This window comes from Pundamilia nyererei, unplaced genomic scaffold (genome assembly GCF_000239375.1).
Source record: "Pundamilia nyererei isolate P.nyererei 1_Seehausen unplaced genomic scaffold, PunNye1.0 scaffold00029, whole genome shotgun sequence".
Lineage (NCBI taxonomy): Eukaryota > Metazoa > Chordata > Actinopteri > Cichliformes > Cichlidae > Pundamilia > Pundamilia nyererei.
In genome coordinates this window covers 4,143,285-4,165,569 of record NW_005187430.1, presented here as the reverse complement: position 1 = coordinate 4,165,569, position 22,285 = coordinate 4,143,285, and the positions used below count along the sequence as shown (strand labels likewise).

Here is a 22,285-nt window from a genome sequence, read left to right as displayed (position 1 = left end):
ATTGTGTGATGGTCTAATAAGGTTGTTGAGCACTGTGTGGTTGATTTTCTAGCAACTTCTGTAACTAGCTAATTTCTAATAGCCTGTGGTAATTTACACAAATGTGAGGGGTTTGCATGTTTTGCAGCTTTGTGCACATCTATAGCTTTTATGAGTAACACTACATCCTTCAACAGTGTTACACGCTGGGATTTAGGACTTTGCAAAAATCTTTAAAAAGAAGAAAAGCCATTTAGCTAACTACTCGCTTTCCTCTGTGTTGGCAGGACTCAGCCTGGTGGAGAGCTACCCATATGAACCAGAGGAGAGGGGCACTGACTACGTTCGTCTGGCCTCCATCGCTGCAGGTAATCAAATGAGCAGTTACTGCCTAGCCAGGGGGGGAAAAGTCATTTAAGTAAGTTAAGTATCTATTTTTAAGAACAAAAAAAGGCTAAGTGGGTTATACTATACTACGTGTCAGAGTAATAACAGATCAAGTTGTGATTCTGCGTTGTTTTGACAGAGCAGATATGCAGGTGGTTTTGTGAAGCGTTTGATGAGTAACAGTCTCACTTTGCTTTTGTGTTGCCTCCGAGCCTGTGGGCAAGCTGCAGGGTTGGTATGTGCTGCTGTTAGCCCCCAAGGCACAGATTAATTACCTATTTACTTAATGCAGCTGGAAGCAGCAAAGCTGCGGTGGGTAAAGAGCTGAAAGCCAGAGTGTGAAGTAACGACAGAAACAGAAGAAAAGAAAAGAGGTTACATGGAGAAAGAGACAGAGGAGGCGAGAAAAAGAAAATGGCAGAGCTGTTGACTCATATAAAAAACACTTTGTTTTCTTCTGGAGGAATGGAAAAGACAGAGGCTGCACAAAGCTGACAAGTTGCTTTTTTTCCACTGCAGAGGACGTGAAGTTAAGTGTTTTATGTTTTTCTGACAACAGTTACACTCAGAGAGTCTGTGAATGTAATGACTGAAATGAAGTGATTTCTATGGAAGGTATTCATGCATTACAGCAGAGTATAATGATAGTTGTCATGATATACTATCAGGAAGAACCTGATGCACCTTTTCCAGCATAAACCCAACAGGTCAACGAGAAAATGAACCAAATTGTCTTGAAAGAAGAAGAAACAAAAGGAAAATTGGTGGGTTTAAAAATTACCACCACAAAATAATAAATGTTAGAAATGTTAAATATGCGCTGCTGAGTAAAAGGAACACGTTTTAATCAAAGTCCAGCATCAAATCTATTAAACCTTTGTGATATTGATGTGGTCAGTTAAGTAGCAGAGGGGATTGTTAATCAGTTTCCACTGCTTTGGTGTTAATGGCATTAACAAGAGGTGAACTAGAGTGGCAACAATGAGACAACCCACAAAATCTGACTCTTTTTTTTTAACTAGTTTTGCATTTTGGCTAGACTCAGTGTCACTGCTATTAGCTTGAGGTGATACCTGGCCCTTACAGAGCTTACACAGGCAGTCCAACCCTTCCAGGATGACACATCAATATGTGCCATCTGCTGTGTCTCCCAGCACAGTCTCAAGAGCATGGACTAGATTCCAGCAGGCAGGCAGTTCATCTAGGAGAGCTAGACAGGGACGTAGAAGGTCCTTAACCCATTACCAAGACCGGTATCTGCTCCTTTGTGCACTGACAGAGCTACAAAATGACCTCCAGCAGGACACTGATGTGAATGCCTCTGACCAAGCAATCAGAAAAAGACTTCATGAGGGTGACCTGAAGGCCCAGCGTCCTCTAGTGGGCCCTGTGCTCACTGCTCAGCACGGTGGTGTCTGATTGGCATTTGCCAGAGAGTAGAAGATTCGCCACTGGTGTCCTGTGCTTTTCAGAGATGAGAGCAGGTTCAGCCTGAGCCAATGTGACAGATGTGAAAGGGTCTGACGAAGCCAGAGGGAACGTTTGACTAACCTCTACAGGTTAGTCAACAGCACCCTGACTGCCATCAGGTATCAGGATGAAACTGTCAGACGCTACACTGGTGCAGTGGGTCCTGATTCCCTCATCAGGAACGACATTGCCCGGCCTCATGTGGCAAAAGTATGCAGGAAGCTACTGGAGGATGAAGAAACTTCCAGAGACTTTATGTTTCTGTCCATCCAGGTTACCCCTCAGAGAGCTCAGTGATGTCCCGATCCAGATCTGGGAGGAGATCTCACAGGACACCATCCATTGTTTCATTAGGAGCATGCTCTGACATTGTTAGTCATGCATGTGGGGGCCAAACAAACTACTGAGTACAGTTTTGAGTTGCTGCAATAAAATTTTGGCAAACTAAACTTTCTTGCTCTGATAGTTTCCATTTCATTTAACCGATGTGGCGTTCTTCTGTTCCTAACACATACTCAGTCCATATTGATATCTGGCATGATTTTTGTTTCCCATTGAGATCTGATGTATTTTTCAAGTGTTACTTTAATTCTTTTGAGACCAGTACATTAATATAAATATTAGAAGTCTCTATGTTTTTACACAATTTTGTACTATTTAGGGTATGTGGCGTGTACACTTTAGTCATGTACAGAGGTGAGGTGAGGTGAGGAGTGGAGTGGAAGCACTCTGTGCCACAGGAGGTTTCTTCTTCCCACAAGCTGTAATATTTATTGTATTTATCATGGGATTTAAAGGTAGTTCTATATTTTGGCATCCGGTAATACCAATGAGGGATCAGTGTCAAATACCAATTTCATGTTTCCAAACCTGAACTAATGCAAGTTGACACCGGTAAACTGTACATCCTCTTTTCATGGATGGGAAAGCATTTAACGGTGAGATGAGGGCAGTTCAGGCCATAGTTTGCATAATAGCCTTAAAGGTAAATTCAGGTTATGTAACAGGTAACAGGTAAGCCATGCTCTGCATACAGAGATGCAGAGCATGGCTTTTCCTCTAAATGGAGCTTTAGAGTGCAGACCACAGAGCATACAAGCTGGTTTAAGATTATAAGAACACTATACTAAGTAATTACTACCACCTGTGAATGCAGTGACTTGTATAAAGTAAAAAAAAAGTATCAACTCTATACTGTAACCAGACATGTACTCCCCCACAACAGAGCTACTCTGCACAGCTTCTCTCATTTTCAAGGATCTTCCCACAACAGCTTTTTTCAAACCCACTAAGGATCTCAGCGGTGCATTATAGTGGCGATATCAGCTCAGCACCATTCATGGCTCCCAGAAATGCATAGTGCATGCTGTAACATTCACCTTCATCTCCTTAACCAATTCATTTTCTTCGGGCTTGTTGTGCATTATTTAGTGAGATCACAGATTAGGCAAATTGGATAAACCGAAACTGTGTTTGCATCTGTAAAGACTGTAAAGAAATGCACACAAAAACCATAAGAAATACCAAACAATTCAGGTTTAGTGCTTGTCACCTTTTACACGTGATCACATACATATGCTGCTTTTTTAAAACGAAGCCTCTCATCCTGGGCTGACGTGAATTACAACAGCACCAGGCCCGCGCTGTAACCGCCTTCTGGTAAATCTCGCTCCAGTACCTCCACAAGGGGTCATAGTTGACATCCGTGCCATGCATCTCGACAAGTCAACTGCCAAAACAACAAAGACGTGATTAATGGATGTTTTTCCGCCCTTATAGCATCGCTCCTCAGACAGAGTAATGACCCTTTTTGAAGATGCGAGTCAGAGTCCCAGCTCATCATATTTAGCGAAATATTCAAATAACAGAACAGTTCACCCTTTAACAATTAATCAGTTAACTAAAGTCAACTCGGTGATGCTGAGAAAAGGCTTTCTGTTGAAGCGCAGCAGATGTAGGGCAACAAGAAAGAAACTTTTTTTAATGCGTCGTTGACCCGAGTGTGATCAGTCCTTTTGTCCTCACAGCGATGCTTCAAGTTTGTCACAAGCTTTGCAAAATCAATCAGCCTTTTAGATACAAACCTCTTTGGAACAAGAGGCACTCTGAGATCACAGGCGTGACAGATGATTACTTTGATTATTAAACATTATGTAGGAGTAGGTAATGGATAACAGGCAGTGATTTGTAAATAACTGGACATGAATACCTTGAGTCTATTATATACTATTATAATACAGGATATTTCTTAGTAACAAGGCAGCTCATTCTCTGTGTCTTCACAAAGGTTTCTTTAAAGATATAAACACATTTTGGGGTCAACTTGAAAGAAATGGGAAATGTAAAACTGAGGTCAGAGGTCAAATTTGACCTGATATTTGGATGCTAACTGTAGTGTGAATCCCCGTACGCCAGTATCATTTCCTAAATCCTGCCAATATACACAAAGCAGAAGACGTTTAAACACAGTTTTAAAAGTAAAAGACATTTTATTAAAGTTTGACCTTATTTGACCTCGACGAAGAGAGAAGAGGTCAAAGTTCCAGAGTTTCAGAATCCCTATATTCCCTATATACCTATTTATTGTTAATACAAATCTATGTGTATATATTGTAATTAGCATTCTTATCACTCTGACCTCCAGATCAATCTAAAGACCTTGAAGGTCAGAGGTCAAATGTGGCATGATATTTTAAATCTTTATATGTTACTTTCTATGTGTTGACATTACACACCTCATCTGTGAGAATCATAGTTTCTAAGTTATGAGGCTTTTTGTCTGTTTTCCTTGAAGACCTTGGTGGATTTACGGCAAAGTTGAATGGCTTGTTAATATGACCCCACTCTACACCCCTACAAAGTTTTATCAGAATCCATTATAAACTTTTTGGAGATTATATATTGGAATTTCAGGAGCGGGACCACGCCTCCAAACACGCTCCCTCCGGCTCTCATTTACGTGCTCCCAGTTCTGCAAGCTGTCATTCTCGTTTACGTGCCCCTCCCTCCCTTCCCCTTTCAATTCTTTAACTTCTTCACTTCTATTTAGTACATGTGGATCTGCCAGGCCTGGGAGCCGTCGCCAGTCCCCTTCGAGGCCTTCCCCAAACCGCAGCTCAATTCATGTCCAAGCGTTCACCTTTACCACTAAAATGCTGTCAAATCTAAAATGAGGACGTGGGCCCAGTGAGTGAATTGAGCTATTATGTTTACAGAAAGTGACATGCACGCACTCATACGCTACCAAAAAACTTAGCAAAGGTAAGAAGAAAATGCTTGTGTTGTGTTTCCATCCAGATCAGCTGAACAGTCATTGTTATACTGTGTAATATTTCAAGGTGGTCTTTAAAAAGGCTTCTGTTTGTGAGATGTTTGTGTAATAAGGATCTGACCACGTTCAGAGACACTGGTGGCTTTAAAGGGAGAGAAAGCGAGAAAGCTCACCGCAGAACAAAAGAAGTTGAGAAGTTTCACGTGGCATAATCCACTCTTTCTTTCACATCCTTTAAACTACAGACATTTCCACGTCACTTTTTCAAGCATGCAGTTTGCGATTGTGTTTTTTTTTTTCCTTTTCTTTTTTTGGACACACATTTTTTTGATTTTCATAGACAAATGCTGGAGTTTTCCTTTAAGGCTTAGGTACTTTACGCTCAGTTGCTTTCTATTTTTCAAATCCATTGTGCTAGAAGGATGGTGCCAAAACAGCTGAATGTGTCACTGTCCAAACACAGAGAGACTGGCACCACGTAATTAAAATTTAGACGCGTAATCCTGAACATTACAGAATCTGGTGTGAGACTGGATAATAATCCTCGGTATGTTCGATCTACAGTCGGCCCGGTGGCAGCGCCGGGCTGTGGGTAACTTTTGGATGCGAGTGCATGACACATAAGTGTGCTGCATGCTCAGCGAGCCTCCTTTGAATAAATAACAGGTTACAAAACCATGGCGTGAAGGATTTCACACTCAAGCGTGTGGGAATATTCTCCTCCCCAAGTATGCAGACACTGGATCCAGTTTTCCAACCTGCACTCCACCCTTGCCCTCCGCTGGCTACTTGGTTAAGCTGGGAATAACCTGTGCTTTGCGATGGGTTGTTTGCCTTCTCTCTGAGGCCATTCATATTTTATATGACAGCTTGGTGAGAGTCAAACTCACCAGGAGACGCAACTACAGGCACTTTACAAACTAATGAGCAGCACTATCTGCCAGAGGAGCTGAGCGTCATCATGGCCGTATTGACTGGAAGGTCGCTTGGGAAAAAAACACACACGCACACATATAATGATGGATTGGGAAATAATACAATGGGAAAAAAAGGTGCTTATGAAAGGGGTTTCCACTGCCTCCACAGAAGGTGGCTCATTACTCGAGAAGTCAGCAGGAGCATGGGCACTGAGGGAGGCAGAGATGGACAAAGTTGAGGAAGAATGGATGGGAGAGAGAGCTAAGCAGGGGAAGGGACGAGACAGATGGAGTGGGGGCGATAGCGGCATCGCGGGTGGCAGGCACATAGCGAGGGAGGAGGGCGGCGAGGGAAGGAGGGAGTCAGGTGAGTGAGGAATGGGCCCAGATGTAGGGAGGGAGTGCTGGGGAGATGGATAGATGGATGAAGGGGGGAAGGAACAGTAATTACAGGCCTTGTTGTGCGGCTGGAGAGATGGAGGAGCAGCTTTTTCAGCGCTGCCACTCTGCATTAACCCAGCAGAATGAAATATTCAGCCATTAGGCCTTGGCTGAAACACATCCAGTGCCCGCACTCATACAACATTTAGACACCATTCATGTTCTATTCATTACAGAGAGGCCTATTACATACAATCATCATTTTGGTTTATTTTCTTCTTCAAGACATCTTGTTTGGTTTTGTTTGGTTTTGTTTTTTTGTTTTGTTTTGTTTTGTTTTGGGGTTTTTTGCACTTGTAAATGCAACTCTGCATCCGAGTGTAGAGGTGAGGGCCGCCGAGTCGATCCTAACTCCAATTAGTGCTTCAAATCATTTGTAAACATTGCTTGAGATTTGATTTTCTGCACACGAGGATGTAAGCCTTTCTGCCGCTCACTTATGTCTTCTTTCTTCCTTTCAGAGTCTGAAGTGACGACAGTGAACCGCTGCCTGGACGCTGCCAAGGCGTGTAACATAGATGAGACGTGTCAGAAGCTTCGTACGGAGTACGTCTCCTCCTGCATCCAGCCGTCTGCCCGCTCGGGGCCGTGCAATCGAGCAAAGTGCAACAAGGCGCTGAGGAAGTTCTTCGACCGCGTCCCCCCTGAATACACCAACGAGCTGCTGTTCTGTCCCTGCACCGACACAGCCTGCGCAGAGCGCCGCAGGCAAACCATCGTGCCGTCCTGCTCCTACGAAGACAAGGAAAAGCCCAACTGTTTGGCTCAGCTGCGGATCTGCAAGGCAGACTATGTGTGCAGGTAGAAATGTGAAAGAAAAAAATCTGGTCTTACATGCTGCCTCCTGCTAAAAACATTTCACACATAATTTCTAGAGTTGACATCACTTTTCACACTAAATTGAGAATCATTTTCAGCAGCTGCAGCTTCTATTAAAGGCTCACAAAAGGTCTTTTTCCATATTTTGACCTAAAAGTAAAATCACTTTGTTAAATGTTTCACGTCATGGTTATCACATCCTGCTCAGACGCTTATTCAGAACACTTGAAATAACTAATCCAGGACAAACGGATTGATTCAGAAGGTGCCCGTTCTTTAAAATGATGCTCAAAGACTTAAAACTGAGATAAATGTTATCTGACGTGTAGAAGCTGAAAGTAAACTCCCACTTAAATGGAGAAACAGGCTTTAAAGACTGTATCAGCTTATCGAGTTCTTTTGTTAAACTTGTTGGTAAACACTCGCCTGAGGTTACTGACACATCGCAGATCTTCTTTGATCTGTCGGCTCTTGAGGAAACTATTTGAGTCTTGCCTTGTCGTACGCTTTTAACACCAGCTTTTTTTTCTCTTTGACTTTCTGCTTTTTACGATGAAAAATTTAAAGCTTGATTCATTTTAAATGACAGGGCTCCTGAATACCATAACAATCGCACAGTAACCGAGCGAGGACACGAGAAGAATAATGCGATCGGTAGTTTCTTACATGGAAATTGTAGCCATTAATTTTTGACCACTAGCTGAAAGACAAGCTGCACATAAAAGAGGTTTGCTAAAGTGTTAGCAAACAGTCCCCACACACACATCAAGCAGACATAGAGCAGTTTTATTATTTATGATCATTAGCATCAATATAATTAAAGTTTGGTGTCTAGGCTCCAAGGCCAGTGCACCCAGAAAAAAGTGTTGCATGCAGAAATCTGAGGGTGTGGAGCGGACGGGTGGATGTCCGCTTCAACCAGAGAACCTTCAACCACTCACCTAAAAAGAAAAGAAGACAGTTAAAATAAGATAAAGTAACACCTGATTTATTGTACTGCTCAAAAGGTTTGGGGCTGCTTAGGGAGGTCTTTGTTTTTGAAGGAAGCCACTTTTGTTTAGATTTATAATATAACTGAATTGAACAGACATGTGGTAAAGAACAATTGGAGATTCATGGAAATCATTCAGTGTTTTCAGTGCAGCGTGGACATAGATGTAACTTTCCCTGCTCAGTTAGCCGAACGCAACTGTATCCTGTTAAAAGGCTAATTGATTATTATAAGAAAGCCATTGTCATCTTCTAGTTGGGTGCCGAAAACATCACCTGCTGTGGTTTCAGTTAGTGTCATAACACCCAAACAAACAAGTAATGAACCCAGTAAAAAAAACAACTCACATAACGATGCATAATGTTCCTTTTACATAACTGGAAAAACTGGCTCTTACTAGAAAAGACAAGCGAGAGGCTGTGGGGGGGAAACTGAGCAAGAACAAAGGCACGTCAGAGTCTCCAGTTCGACAAACAGACCCTTTATAGGTTCTCAACTGGCAGCTTTATTAAATGGCGGCTGCAAAACACCAGTCGCAATGTCAGCAGTGAAGAGGTAACTCCAGGATGCCGGTTGTCTAGGCAGAGTTCCAAAGAAAAAGCAATAACTGAGAGCGACCAATAAAAGGCAAAAAGATAAAGACGGGCAAAAGGCGCACAGATGACGGAATATTGGACGAAAATACTGATGACAGCAAAACAGGCTCGCCAAGTTTGATTCCGACTACAGTTTACTTCATAACTACCTCTACAGTTGGTGCATTTGGTCAACACTGAGCAATAACAGCCAGTCTTATTGACCACTGAGGGAACAGAGCCATGCTTTATTCACCGCCTTTCCCAGAGTACACGAGGTGTTGAGTGTAAACTGTAAGGGTTTACTGTCCCATTAGTGACTAAGCTGACGAGTTTGCTGACAGGTGACAAGCTAAGTTGCAAGTTGTGTCAAGTTGATTTATTTTTTCTGACCGAGTACAAGATGTGGCGTCATCGTCACCGCTGTCTGGTTTAATTTGAAGTGCTCTGTTGATGGTGGCCTCGCTCGCTGACTTTCCCTCAGGACAATAAATAGCGTCGTGTATATCTTGGAAGATGTGTCTGGCTAGGGTGATATGTTCATTTAGATTTAATTAGTCAGTTGTGTTTAATTAATGCAATTGTTATACTCATTAACTGTGTTTAATTAGCTCAATTAAATTCTGCATTCATTTTCCAAGTGAAGCAGCCATGTGAAATAGTCATTATTGAAACAGCCTTTCTCACTGGGGATTCACGCATGGTTTTCCTGGCAAGTTGCTTGGAAAAATGTTTATTAACAGCAGTGAAGACATCGTCAGGATCAGAAAATAGTTTGTAGAAAAAGTGACCCTCCTCGCATGGTGAGTCATCTGAGAAAGCTTAGTTATTCGGCGTTTATGTCCCCATGTATGTGACTACCAAAGGATTTAATTCAAATTTAAATGGGTTGTAAAGCGTCCAGTCAGAAAACTAACAATGCCTTATGAGGTCATTAGGATTCATAGGGTGTGTTTCTCCCAGGAACACGGAGTTCTCAGAAGCATCCAGTCAGCCTCCTCTTACTGACAGCAAATGGTCGCCAGCATTTAATCTAGTTCCTCTTCAAATGTCAGGAAGACAAAGGGCTTCATCTGTCACGGCTATCGATCAGGCATTATTCTCCACTGCCGCCCCGACGGATAGAGCATCTCAAGGCCCCTGCACGGCCCACCAATCGCGCACCAGTCAGCCGGCATTAACTGGCTGCCTGCGGAGGATGCCTTCACTTAGCGCACAGCCTATGAGTTTTACGCACATCATTACAATGACATGACAAATGAGGGCAAAGTGGAGAGTTGTGGTGCCCTGAGGGGATCCCGTCGCAAATGCCAGTCGGCGGGGGCCAATGATGCAATATGATGGCCTCGATAGCCTCGCACGATGACGGTGATGAGGTTGGATGTCTGTGCGGCTGGCAGGAAAGGTAAGGCGGGAAGGCAAAGCTGATGTGGGAGGAAGTATTTATATGAAAGATCCATATTTGTCTAATCTCCTCGTGGCCAGGCCTGCCAGACAGCACCCACAGTATTAAGAGAGCAGAGCTAAGGCCTATCTTTGCCCCTCATTGACTCTTTACAGCCTGGCAGCTTTCCAGAAGACGACTGCCAGGGAGAAGGAAAAAAAGGAAGAAAGAATAAAGGGGGATGAATGTCACCATGGGTGGCTGGAGTAGGGTTGAAGTGCTGTAGAGCGGGAGATCTTGAAGGGCAGAGGGAGTTGTCACGGGGAGCACAAGCAGGTAGATGAGCGTGGTGGTTTTCAAACCTACATTCTGGGGTTAGATGAGAGAAAGCACCAGCGCTGGCCACCACTCATTGACATGATGTGTGCAGCAGCCAAGCACAAGTAAATGATGGATGGCATGTTATTGCTCCCACAGGTCTCGCTGGGCACAGTTCCAGCATGATTGCCAGCCCTCCGAGCAGAGTGCCAGTGGCTGCAAGCAGGAGAACTACGGGCAATGTCTGCTCGCATACACCGGCCTGATAGGTAAGAACTAAATCTTTCTGCACCAGCTCCGGCTCGCCCACCTTCGGTGATAGATTGGGAACAAAAGGTTTTCGAGGGAGGAAGGCCAAGAGCAGACAAGTGCGCTGAACAGGGCTCAAAAGAATGAATCAAGGATTGTGATGAGGAGCGCGCTTTAGGAATCGATGAAGTGCTGATTAATGTGGCTACAGCGTGCCCAGCCAAATCGTTGGCATTATAAGTAGTGCAATTACAACTATTGACCGCTGTTTTGAGAGAATTATCCCTGACGTGACAATGAGCGGGACTGGGTAGAGGCGCAGAACACGGCCTATTGTGCTTCGTACAAAAACTTAACAAAGGATCACATAATGCACAAAAGGTTGTTAAAAAGCACTCAGTTCAAACATGTCATTATTGGACAACAATACCCAAGTGAAGTACTGCAAAAAGAAGGGTGTGTGGGGGAGAGGGGGGTTGTTGGAAAGTGAAGTAGACAGATAAAGGAAGACGGAGACAGAAAGCTGTGCAGCACAGATTGGCCATTGTAGACAACTCAAGACGAAGTGAAACTCTGAGGTGCTGTTGTTTGGAAGTCCCAGAAAAATCAATAGAGGTAAATCAGAACTTTTTTTTTTGTTTTGTTTTGCCACACTGCCTCGAAGTGCAGCGGTTTTATCCTCACCCTCTTTAAAAAATACAAACTAGAAGGCTTCCCAGGGAATGACTTTCCAATCATTTCCCACTGAACGGTTGAAAAGATTCAAAACGAAAAGAAAGACTCTGACGGCGCCTGAATTTTGTGTCTCAGGCCGCTGCTCTTATCAGAGTTTGCCAGGCTGGCGCATCTGGTGGATGCGCATGTTTGGGGAGTTCATAAGTGTAAAAGAAAACCTAAACAACTGCTGCGGTACTTGGATGCTTGGATCTGTTGTAACATCAACAAAGTAGGAAGGTTGCAAGAGATCAAGAGGATAAGCTAGCAGCGATGCACTGTATGTATGATAAATTCACCCACGATGAAAATCACATTTTTGAATAATCACCAGTTACACAGACAGAGTATTTTTAGCTGTGTGACATAATACAGTAAGATTTCTTTGCCTGACTCGGTCCCAGCTGGTGTCCGGCTGCGGCACTAACTAACCTGCCCGTCTGCGCATTCACTCCGTTTTCATCCGTTCCTCTTTTTAAATTCCTTTCACATTCCCTCTCAATGAATACATTTACATACGCACTAATAACTCAGTCTTAACATGATTAGGGCAATGCCGGGATGATAGAAATTGCCATGTAAATGCCTTTATTTGATTATCGTAATCAGAGTAAGGTCATAATCAGGCTAAGCGTAACAAGATTAAATCAGCCAGAATTCAGCTCGAATGACATCAAACTTCTCAGTCAGACAACTTTTTGGGGGGTTTTCTTTGGAAACTGCAGTTTTTATGAGGCGCTTACGAGCAGAGTGTTGCACGGGGAGACGGGCGGAATAGCTTGAATAACAAAAAAGATGTTAAATATTCCGCACAGTTCGGCTAAATCAAAGAGATAGCTTCCTTTTTATGCGAGCTCGCTTAAGGTCAGATTCAATCACTGCATCGTAAAGATAGTAATGTGAGGAGATGTGTTGGCTCAGTACGCCTGTAAACATACAGAAATGTGTTGTTTTCCACCTCTCCTGCCCTCAACAGGAAGCACAATAACTCCCAACTACCTTGACAACTCCACCTCCAATGTGGGACCCTGGTGCTCCTGCGCAGCGAGTGGCAACCACAGGGAACAATGCAGCGACTTTCTCACTTTTTTCCACGACAACATCTGCCTGAGTAAGTAACAACTGCAAAAAGAGAGACCTCTGGCAACAGAGAAGCAATTACAACCCAGACTAAGAACCAGAGCAAGTGCGAGAATTAAGAAAGTCTAGTTGTGAACAGAATAATCTGTGACGCTTTTATTGTGGTGCAAAAATCCCTTTGATGTTCTGCCACCCACACGGGAGTCAGGCTGTTTTGTACATAGATGAGAAACAGAGCAGACAGAGGGGTAGTCATTACTTTACTTACTTACTTACTTGCGTTTTCACTTGAACTGTGTTGAATAGAAAATATACACTAGACCTCTTGAATGGCACTTAAAAACAAATATCAAATTAGCCAATCACATGGCAACAACTCAACGCTTTTAGGCATTGAGTTGCTGCAATGTCAAGATGACCTGCTGAAGTTCAAATCAAGTATCAGAATGATGATTTTGAGTGATTTTGAACATGACATGGTTGTTGGTGCCAGACAGGCTGGTCAGGCTGAGTGTTTCAGAATCTGCTGATCGACAGGGATTTGCCCACCCAATGATCTATAGGGTTTAAAGAAAATGGTCTGAAAACGAGAAGGTATCTAGTGAGAGTTAGTTCTCTGGGTGAAAATGCCCTGTTGATGCTGGAGGTCAGAGGAGACTATTTCAAGCTGATAGGAAAGCTACAATAACTCAAATAACTAGTTGTTTCAACCAGGATATATATCTCTGAATGCACAACTGGTAAAACCTTGAAACAGATCGCCTACCGCAGTAGAAAACTACACTGGGTGTTATTGCTGTCAGCAGAGAAAGGGTAACTGAAGCTATAATTTGCTCAGGCTCAACAAACCTGAACAATAGACGACCGGAAAAATGTTTGCTGGTCTGATGAGTCTTAATTTCTGTGACGATATTCACGCGGTAGGGTCAGAAACAGCAGGAACACATGGATCCATCCTGCTATGTATCCGTGGTTCATGCTGCTGGTGGTGTAATGATCTGGTGAATGACTTCTTGGCACACTTTAGGTGACTTAGTGCCAATTAAAATCCCATAGTGTACCTGAGTACTGCTGCTGATCATGTCCATCCCCTTATGAACACAATGTACCAATGAAGACATTCTCGAACATGACAATGAGTTCACTGTATTCAACTAGTTGGTCACCAGTTGTCAGTCCAATAGAGCTGAGATCTGATGATGAAATTTTGTGACGCTATCATGTTAATATGAACCAAAATCTGCGAGGAATGTTTCCAGCATCGGCAGTTCTGATAATGCATTTACTTTTCTGTTGGATGGTCCATTTAAAATTGTCCATTGTAACTTGGTAACACACTGCCAGCTATTATCCACTGCCCGCTCCTTCTTTGGGACTTAAAACAAATGGGCCTTTCAAACTGCAGCCAACCAGCAGACCAGAGCTAGTTTTATGGTGCAGAGCACAATTCAAAATTTTATATAAAAATGTGGCAATTTGAATCAGAAATAGCAACCTGCCAAAAGTTGTGTCATCAATTTATGGCTGCGTAATTGTGTGCTTTTCTTTTCTAGAAGAGTAATATTTTGGGGAGAAAAACAAATTTAAAGTCTTAATTTGTAGGTTTACTAGAAAAAAATATGCACTACTACTGTGCTGTAGATGTAATTTGAGTTTATAAAGTAATGTATTTGTGAAAAAAAAGTTATAATAAAAGAACTGCATCACATTTGCTTCGTTGACAGAATAAAAATTAGTCTTTTCTCACAAATTTGTGACTTTAATCTCTGAGAATTTTTATATTGTAAATTTGGCACCTGTAAGAATAAGAAGGGTTTTTTTTTTTGGTCCTCTTAAATCTGTGAATCATTCCTGGTTATTTTCAAACATAAAATCTGAATCATCCAGCCTTTAACAGTGGAAATTATTGTTCGATTATTACCCTCAACTGTGCTGCTAAACATCACTTTGCTTTTACCGTGTTTGAAAAGGATTCTTGGGAAAGCTCGTTCTAGTGACACATCAGCGACAAAGTAAAAAGCCGCTCCTTCCCCCTTGTTATCGTTTCAGTCAATAGTCATTTATTTATTTTCACAATTAAACTGTCAGATAAACAGCACTGTGAATTATGGCAGCGGTAGACCAGTGACACTAATGAAACACTACAGCTGGTGGCACAAAGTATTGGGTTAACACAAATATCACATATGTTTGTTTATGCAACTCGCAGGGAGTTTTATCACGCCAGAAAACAAAAATAACAATAATAGCATGTTTTCTTAATTGCAGTGCATTCTGCTGATAAACTGCAGCTGGTGTTACGTTAGAATTATCCACCAATCCGGTGTAATCTTTTATTCATCCAGCAACAACAACAAAACGGCTATGATGATACGGGATCATCCCTCCGAATGAATGATGGCGCCAGTGACAGAAGAATGACATTAGTGACAAAGTAATACAAACTGTAGCTGCTGGTGTCTCACACACACACACACACACACACACACACACACACACACACACACACACACACACACACACTGGGATTTATTTGGGGTTATTATATTTTTTCTAACAACAAAAGCAGACATGTTCTTACAAAGCTGTCAGCGTGAATAACAACATCAGTGACAAACCACAGACGCCAGACGTTGGACTGTGTGACTGTAGTGACACTACAAAGCAAACTGCAACTGATATTCAGGGTCAGTTTATACATATGTTCAACTGCGACAGAACAGCCAAGTACCAAACTCTCATCAGATGTCAGACAAACGGCCTCTTACCACTGATTTAACCAGACTCCACAGCAACATAAACCCTGCCACGAGTGATCCGATGGTGTCGGCGTGTTATCTGTGCTGCTGTTACTGCAGCATCTCACCCTCTGCTCCTCTGCCTTCACATGATCGCTCTATTTTTCCTGGCTTTTGGTCTTAAGTGTGAAATTTACATCAACACCTATGATTAAAGCCTGCAAATGTACTCGTTTCAGACTGCACAGCTTTCCACACACCTGTTTATTCTTTACGCTGCACAATAAAGCAGAAATACACACTTGATTTTTCATGTCAGGGAATAATAAAAGGATTTAATAGCTGGTCAAAGATAGTGAGATGAGCCATACACTAGATAGTATTTCTGTCACAATTTTTTCAAACTTTTCAAACTCTGCTTGACCAGCTGACGATTCCCAGAAACAATTAATATAACCATGATGAAAAAAAGCTATACAGCAGTAGACCCAGGGGCAGCAGATGTTCACCAAGCAACTTTGCAATTTTGGATGCTTAATAAGACAAAGTATGAAGATTCAAACAAACCTTGTTAACAGAAAACAATGTCTCAGTAGTTTTAAAAAACAGGCCTTTGGATATTTATTAAAATCCATCCATTCGCTTCCGCTTATCTTTTTTAGGAAGCCTGTCTCAGCTGTCTTAGGGCAAGTGGCAGGGTACACCCTGGACAGGTCGCCAGTCTGTTGCAGGGCTCCCGCATTCACTCCTACGGGCAATTAAGTGTTTCCAATTAACCTATCCCCACTAACTGCATGTCTTTGGACTGTGGGAGGAAGCCAGAATACCCGGGGAGAACATGCAAACTCCACACAGAAAGACCCCGGCCTGGTGGTGGAATTGAACTGTGCTAACCACCGTGCCACCATGTTGCCCTTTATTAAAATCTCGCTTTAAAACTCAAAGTTACCAATTCTCCATAGAATGAATTAGATTACAGGTAAGACCTGGCTCATGGATGTCTTGCTGTCCAGTGAAACTCCTCACGGGTATCCTGCAGTCAGGAGTTAGACTTGCTATGGCAGCTCCCGTGTGCTGTTTACAGTAAGCTCCTTAAAGACCCAGAAAAACAGAGCTCAGAGTCACTGGCCTCATTTTCCTGCATCTTGGCCAAAAGTGGAAACAGCTTGAGCGAACGGCTGAAGTCAAACATTCTACATGTGATGATAAGGATTAACAAGTTTCTAATGGGAAAGGACCAGCAGTGCATGTCACACTCATCTCAGCTGGAATTTAGTTGCTCTTCTAATACTCGGGCAGACAACACCTCTTTTTTGGGGGGAGAAAGTGTCCGTAATGAATTGACAAAGCGAGTTTGGATTGGATCCAATAATTGGGGAAATGAATGCACCCTGGGAGAGTTCCTCATTGTTTGCTTTCTCCCATGTTTCTTGTATAATCACAGCGTGTAAAGAATTGTTATTCGTTTTGAGTACAGGGGAAGACTCTCCTGTCTTCAGTGATCGTTCAGTTTTACAAATGGACAGCGACATCATCATCATCGGTTAAATAAATCCTCCTTGTCTTTTTTGTGTGTAAATTTCTTGCAGCTGAATCCACCGTTATTTTGCGCACAACCCCGCCCTTGTGCTGGGGCCTGCTTGCTGAGACAGGACTTCAGATGGCCTTTGATGACTTTGTAATTGAGCCTAATTTGGTTTCCTGCCTCCGAACTAATGAGGCGGACAGAGAGAATAGTGGCAGGGAAGAATACAGTTGTTTGCAGACAGGGGAGGGGGAAACTGCTGGGGAAAAAAAGCCTTCCCTGTATGGAGCGAGCTCAGTCAGGTTTTAAAAACAGCTGTCACCCCACCTTACTTCCTCATCACGGCAGTAATAGTCGCATCACTATGCAGAGCAGCAGCTCTGGACCTCTTCATTCTGTGCGTGGCAGGGGGAAAAAAGAGAGGACAGATGGAGGTGAAGCTAATTTTATTTCTGCAATTATGTAAAATCTTTTCTGGAACTTGAATTGGTATTATAACAGGGAAAAGTCAGGGTGGCCAACAATACGTTGGGGAGTTTGGGGACAGAACCGGGGCATGCATAGGATGGGCTCTGCATTAATGCCCCAGGGAACCTGTGAAGTCAGTAAAAGAGGAAAAAAAGCCCTCAGGAGGAAACTTAAAAGTGGAAGAGATGGCTGTGCTTAAACAGCCGTGGCCAAACATTTACAAAGAAACTGTCACAACAGCTTACCACTAAAGATATCAATTGGCACTTCATCTCTGCGTGATGGCGGGTGGTGAGGCATGGTGGCGAGCAGCTGGAGTTGCATCCTTCGCTTCTCTCATCCGTCACGCTGCCAGGGAATTGCTGTGCGCTGCCGAACCCTAACTGCACGCTTTGAGCGCACTGGCACACTTTCCCACCTGTCCTACCAATGCTAATGACCCACAGCACCATTAGCATGGTAGTCCACAGCCTTATATATGTATATATAGCCTCAAATGGGATCAGCATTTGATTTCTTCTCACTGTCAATTCATTGAGATTCTGTTGCAACATGCATTCCCTAATTAGCTGCAGGGCTAAAGGAACAAACAGGTCACCCTTCCAGCAACTCCAGTGCTCGATGCTGATGCTCAAGTCAAGGCGCTGCATTGACTGCTGCAGAATTTTCTTTGCAGAGGCAAACTATCTCAGGAGGAACGATCAATTTGTTTATGATCCTGTGAGAAATCAATGTCTGTGCGTCACACGCTGATACTCCGCTGAAGACTCTGAATTCACATCACTGAAATTCAGTGAGTCGCTTCTGGGTTTTTTCCCCCTCAGGAACAGCTGGAAAATGAGGGTTTTTCATGTCTCATGCTCACATTCATCTTACAGTATAAGCTATGGTTATTAATTGATGGATCTGACAGTCATGTCTTTATTTTGAGCATATTTTAATTGAAGTGACTTTCATGAAAACGTAATTGCTGCTGAGTAAGCCATTAGCCAAATGAGAATGAATGCCTATAGAATATTAATTCATTATATGGTCATAATTCATTCTGGTTGCTATAAATCCAACAACTTGATGTAATGAGTTTCCTTATAAATCCAGCAGTCAGTAAATTGTACACAGGAAATATAATGTGATATTCCTCGCAGTCACAGGCTTCTTATGGTCCTTTTAAATAATCAGTGATCATTTTGTCAAACCTTTACAGAAAGGTGACAGATATTTGAGGCTCTTAAATACATTAAAGGGAACCAGTTCATAGTCCAGTATCCATGTCTGCCGTCTCTGACTTTCTCCACCTTCCTGCTCTGTGTCAACGCTCTGCTAACCAAACATTTCTGTCTGTATTTTACGCGCCTGTAATTTTACTGCATACTTCTGGTAGACAGTGAAGGTAGAAATGTTATCTGTTTCAATCACTCGAGTATTCAAACAGAAATATCAACAGCATCTGTTTGACTGAATTACATCCAAATTTGAACATCTGTTTCCTATGCTCCTGCAAAAAGAGAAAAAGATCTCAGAATTTTTCTAGTCATTATAAATTTGCCGACAAGAGATTTTGATGACAATGGATGGCAGGCAGTAGTCTGTGGAAGTACACATTTGTATATTTGTGTGGAAAAGTGCGTTTTCACACGACTCCATAGCCCTCTGTCAAACTAAGTACACCCCATGACTCAGTAGCTTGTAGAAGCACCTTCAGTACTACTAACTTGAAGTAGTTTTTTGAAGTAATTGATATTTTTATCAGTTTATCTTTGCGGCTCACTCTTCTTTACAGCATTGCTTCACTTATTGAGGTTTACAGGTATTAATTTATACACGGTGCTCTCAAGATTCGATGTTTTCCAGGTATTATATAGTGGATAAAGGGTGGTGATACTTTTTCTGCAGTAATGATTCAATCACTTGTTGACAAAATTACCAACACCACTGGTTGAATGTCGCCATAAACCACGACAGAGCCTCCACCGTGTTTTGGAGTTGTACCTTCCTGGCCTCCTTGCATATTGACGACCTGTTTCCACTGATTTTCAGTACAGTTCTTGTGTAATTTAACATATCTGCATTTGCCATCCTTCCACTGAGACCTTTTCTGATGATGCTTTAGCAAATAATAGATTAACTGAAAGGCCAGATGCATCTCTCAGGTCACGTGGCAGGTCTTTCAGAGATTTCTTTTCCTGCTACTCAAAATACTTTTAATGAGCTGATAGTATTTTAAGCTTTCCTCTCTTTCTTTTGTCCTTCACTAGGGCACACTGTACACCATCCCGAGAAAGCTTTTAACTAAATTGGTCTTAAAATATTATCACATCTTTGGAAGTTCAAGTTCTCTAGCCACAGCCAGGCCTGATTACTGCCACACCTGTTCTCCATCAAGAAATCGCTTAAATAGGACCTGCCTGACAAAGTGGAGTAGACTTTGTCTGTGTGTAATATTTACATTTGTTTGATGATCTGAAACATTTAAGTGTGAAAAACATAGAAAAAATAGAGGAAGAAAGTTACATGTTTCTAAACTTACATTTTAGTAGATCTCTTACATTCCACTGTGGTTTCCATTTGACTGACATTTTATTGGCACTAGAGTAGAGAGCCATACTGTACTACATCCTCTCCAGGTACACAGACCAGTATTACATGCCAGTGGTTTTAAAATGAAAATTCATTTATGCAATTCATATAAATCTGTATCTAAATTTTAGATTCTGATAGTATTATGACTCATTGTTTGCTGCTTGAGGAGCCGATTTAGGCTTTGGACAGTCAGAATCTTTTGCATGCTAGAGCTGTATAGAGCTGTATAGAGCTGTATAGAGGTGGCATTGTGCCTATACTGAGTCTCCCTTTTCAACCAACCAACACATTAAGGGACATAATGTTTTAAGACCCGCTGTGTTTAACGACACTTAAAAAAACGTCACATTTCACGTTTTAAACATTATGATTGTTAGCGCATCATTTTCAGCATCTTTTCTTTGCTGGATGGATAACTTCTCACATCTGAAGTCGCTGAAAACGTGATGTTAACATCCAGTGTCTGGCTCTTTAGATGTTAAATGTTCCACTTAGTGTGAGCTAGTTAAAAACGCCGTGTGACATTCGACATTTATACAGTACAGATAAATATACAGTACTTCAGAATCCCAACCATCTATCAAACACATTTTAAAAGCTTACAGCTATAAGAAAATGCTACCATTACAATTTTGATCAAATCTGTCAGTGGATGACAAAAACATTTGGGTCATCCTGTAATCGGAACTCTTTGGGGCACGATACCGAACCCCCATACTGATAAAGATAATATGAAATCAAATCACTTTGTGGGCGAGGACGGTTTGAATTGTAAAGCGCTTTTGGTGGTCGATAAGACAAAAAAAGCATCAAAGACCTTTTTACTTTTCTTTTTTGTGCTTTTGTTAAACATAATTGCTCACTGTTGCTGCCGGCTAACGCATAAAAACCTATTTAACCTCACCATTGTGTGCTGATTGGATGTTATGACTCAGCTGCTATTCTGTGTTTAGTCATTACTTCACATTCCCAACTTGCGATGCCGTATGCAGAGGACGCTGCACTTCAGTGTATTCTCAAGTGGGACTGAGGCAAGTTTAATTATGCCGTATAGAGAAACTTTGCACAGCGTTGGCCCTTCGTTCTCCTCTCAAGCGTTAAGTGCGGGGCCAGTAACCACCCATGCCAATGAATGAACCCTCTTGTTCTCACTAATCAACAACTACCCCTCTGCTCTTTCATAACATTGTCATACAAGTCACAACAGGTGTGTCCTTTATTAAAAACAGATGTTGTCCAATCAGTTTGTGCATTAAAACCCCTCCGTCTAACACACTCATCTATTTCTAACATTTCACAATGAGATTAATTTCCACATTTCACTTGTAGTACTGCAGTGGAGCACTTTCAGCATGTATTGTGATGGTTTGTGTGCGTTGGCGCTCCACCGCCCATGACCCTGTGTGGTGCTCTTATTTTACTAAAGAGAGAATCCTGCCAGTTTGAGAGGGTCTGAGAGTGTATGTCCTTGGTTTTTACTGAGTGAATTAAAGCACTGGAAAATATGAAAATCCTGCTGCATAATTTTGTGTAATTTGACCTTACTTTAAAATCAATCACTGTGCATAAAATCAAACATTGTACATATAAAGTCTGTCTTGATTATACATTGCACAAGGCATGAATTTAAACAAAGCATATAGGGCTTCTAGTTCCAGGACTAGATCCATTGTTAAGTACAACTCAGAAGGATTTAAGGCTCTGGGTTGTTGCTTAAGATGCCTGATTAAGTGGAAGGAGAATCAAAAAACTCAAAATGTATATGAAGCAGAAATGTTGAGTCAACAAAGAAAAATGCTGTAAATCAAATTTTCTCTCAATGAATTCAACACACACAGCTGCACCATTCAAGCTAAGATTACTCCTAGCTGGTTCCAACCATTGCTGCAGGAGGTGTTTTCAGTCCTCCAGACACTTGGGGTCACACGTGCACATGCATTCTGTGCACAAGCCTCATTTCCACTCCCATCTCTGGCCTCAAAATAAATGTAGAGATTCCGTTTACCTATTATTTGGATTGTTTGTGCCACAAGTTATAAAACACGGCAATGAAAACAATAAAGAAGATGTGCAAGTCTGTGTAAATTCAGAGAAAACAAATGAGTGCTACAAAAGAGAGGCTAAAAAGTAGGTGCGTTCACACAAGGGAAGCATTAAGTATGGCTTCAGCTATTTATAGTGTCACAGTTACCAATAATAATGATAACAACAGTGGCCTCATACAATTTAGTGGACACTAAATTCTTTGCAGTGAAGTCCATGTCGATAAATTAAGCATATTAATATACAGTGGGGCAAAAAAGTATTTAGTCAGCCACCGATTGTGCAAGTTCCCCCACTTAAAATGATGACAGAGGTCAGTAATTTGCACCAGAGGTA

At 42.1% G+C, this 22,285-nt stretch overlaps 1 protein-coding gene across 1 annotated transcript in view; it reads left to right on the top strand.

The window, feature by feature from the left end:
* The window catches only part of gfra4a (GDNF family receptor alpha 4a), a 151,662-nt gene that overhangs the window by 120,068 nt on the left and 9,309 nt on the right, over positions 1 to 22,285 (top strand). The window contains exons 3-6 of the mRNA XM_005728669.1: positions 267 to 347; positions 6,927 to 7,266; positions 10,712 to 10,821; positions 12,492 to 12,626. Of these exons, the coding sequence (XP_005728726.1) occupies positions 267 to 347; positions 6,927 to 7,266; positions 10,712 to 10,821; positions 12,492 to 12,626 (666 nt within the window). The remainder of the gene's footprint in view (positions 1 to 266; positions 348 to 6,926; positions 7,267 to 10,711; positions 10,822 to 12,491; positions 12,627 to 22,285) is intronic.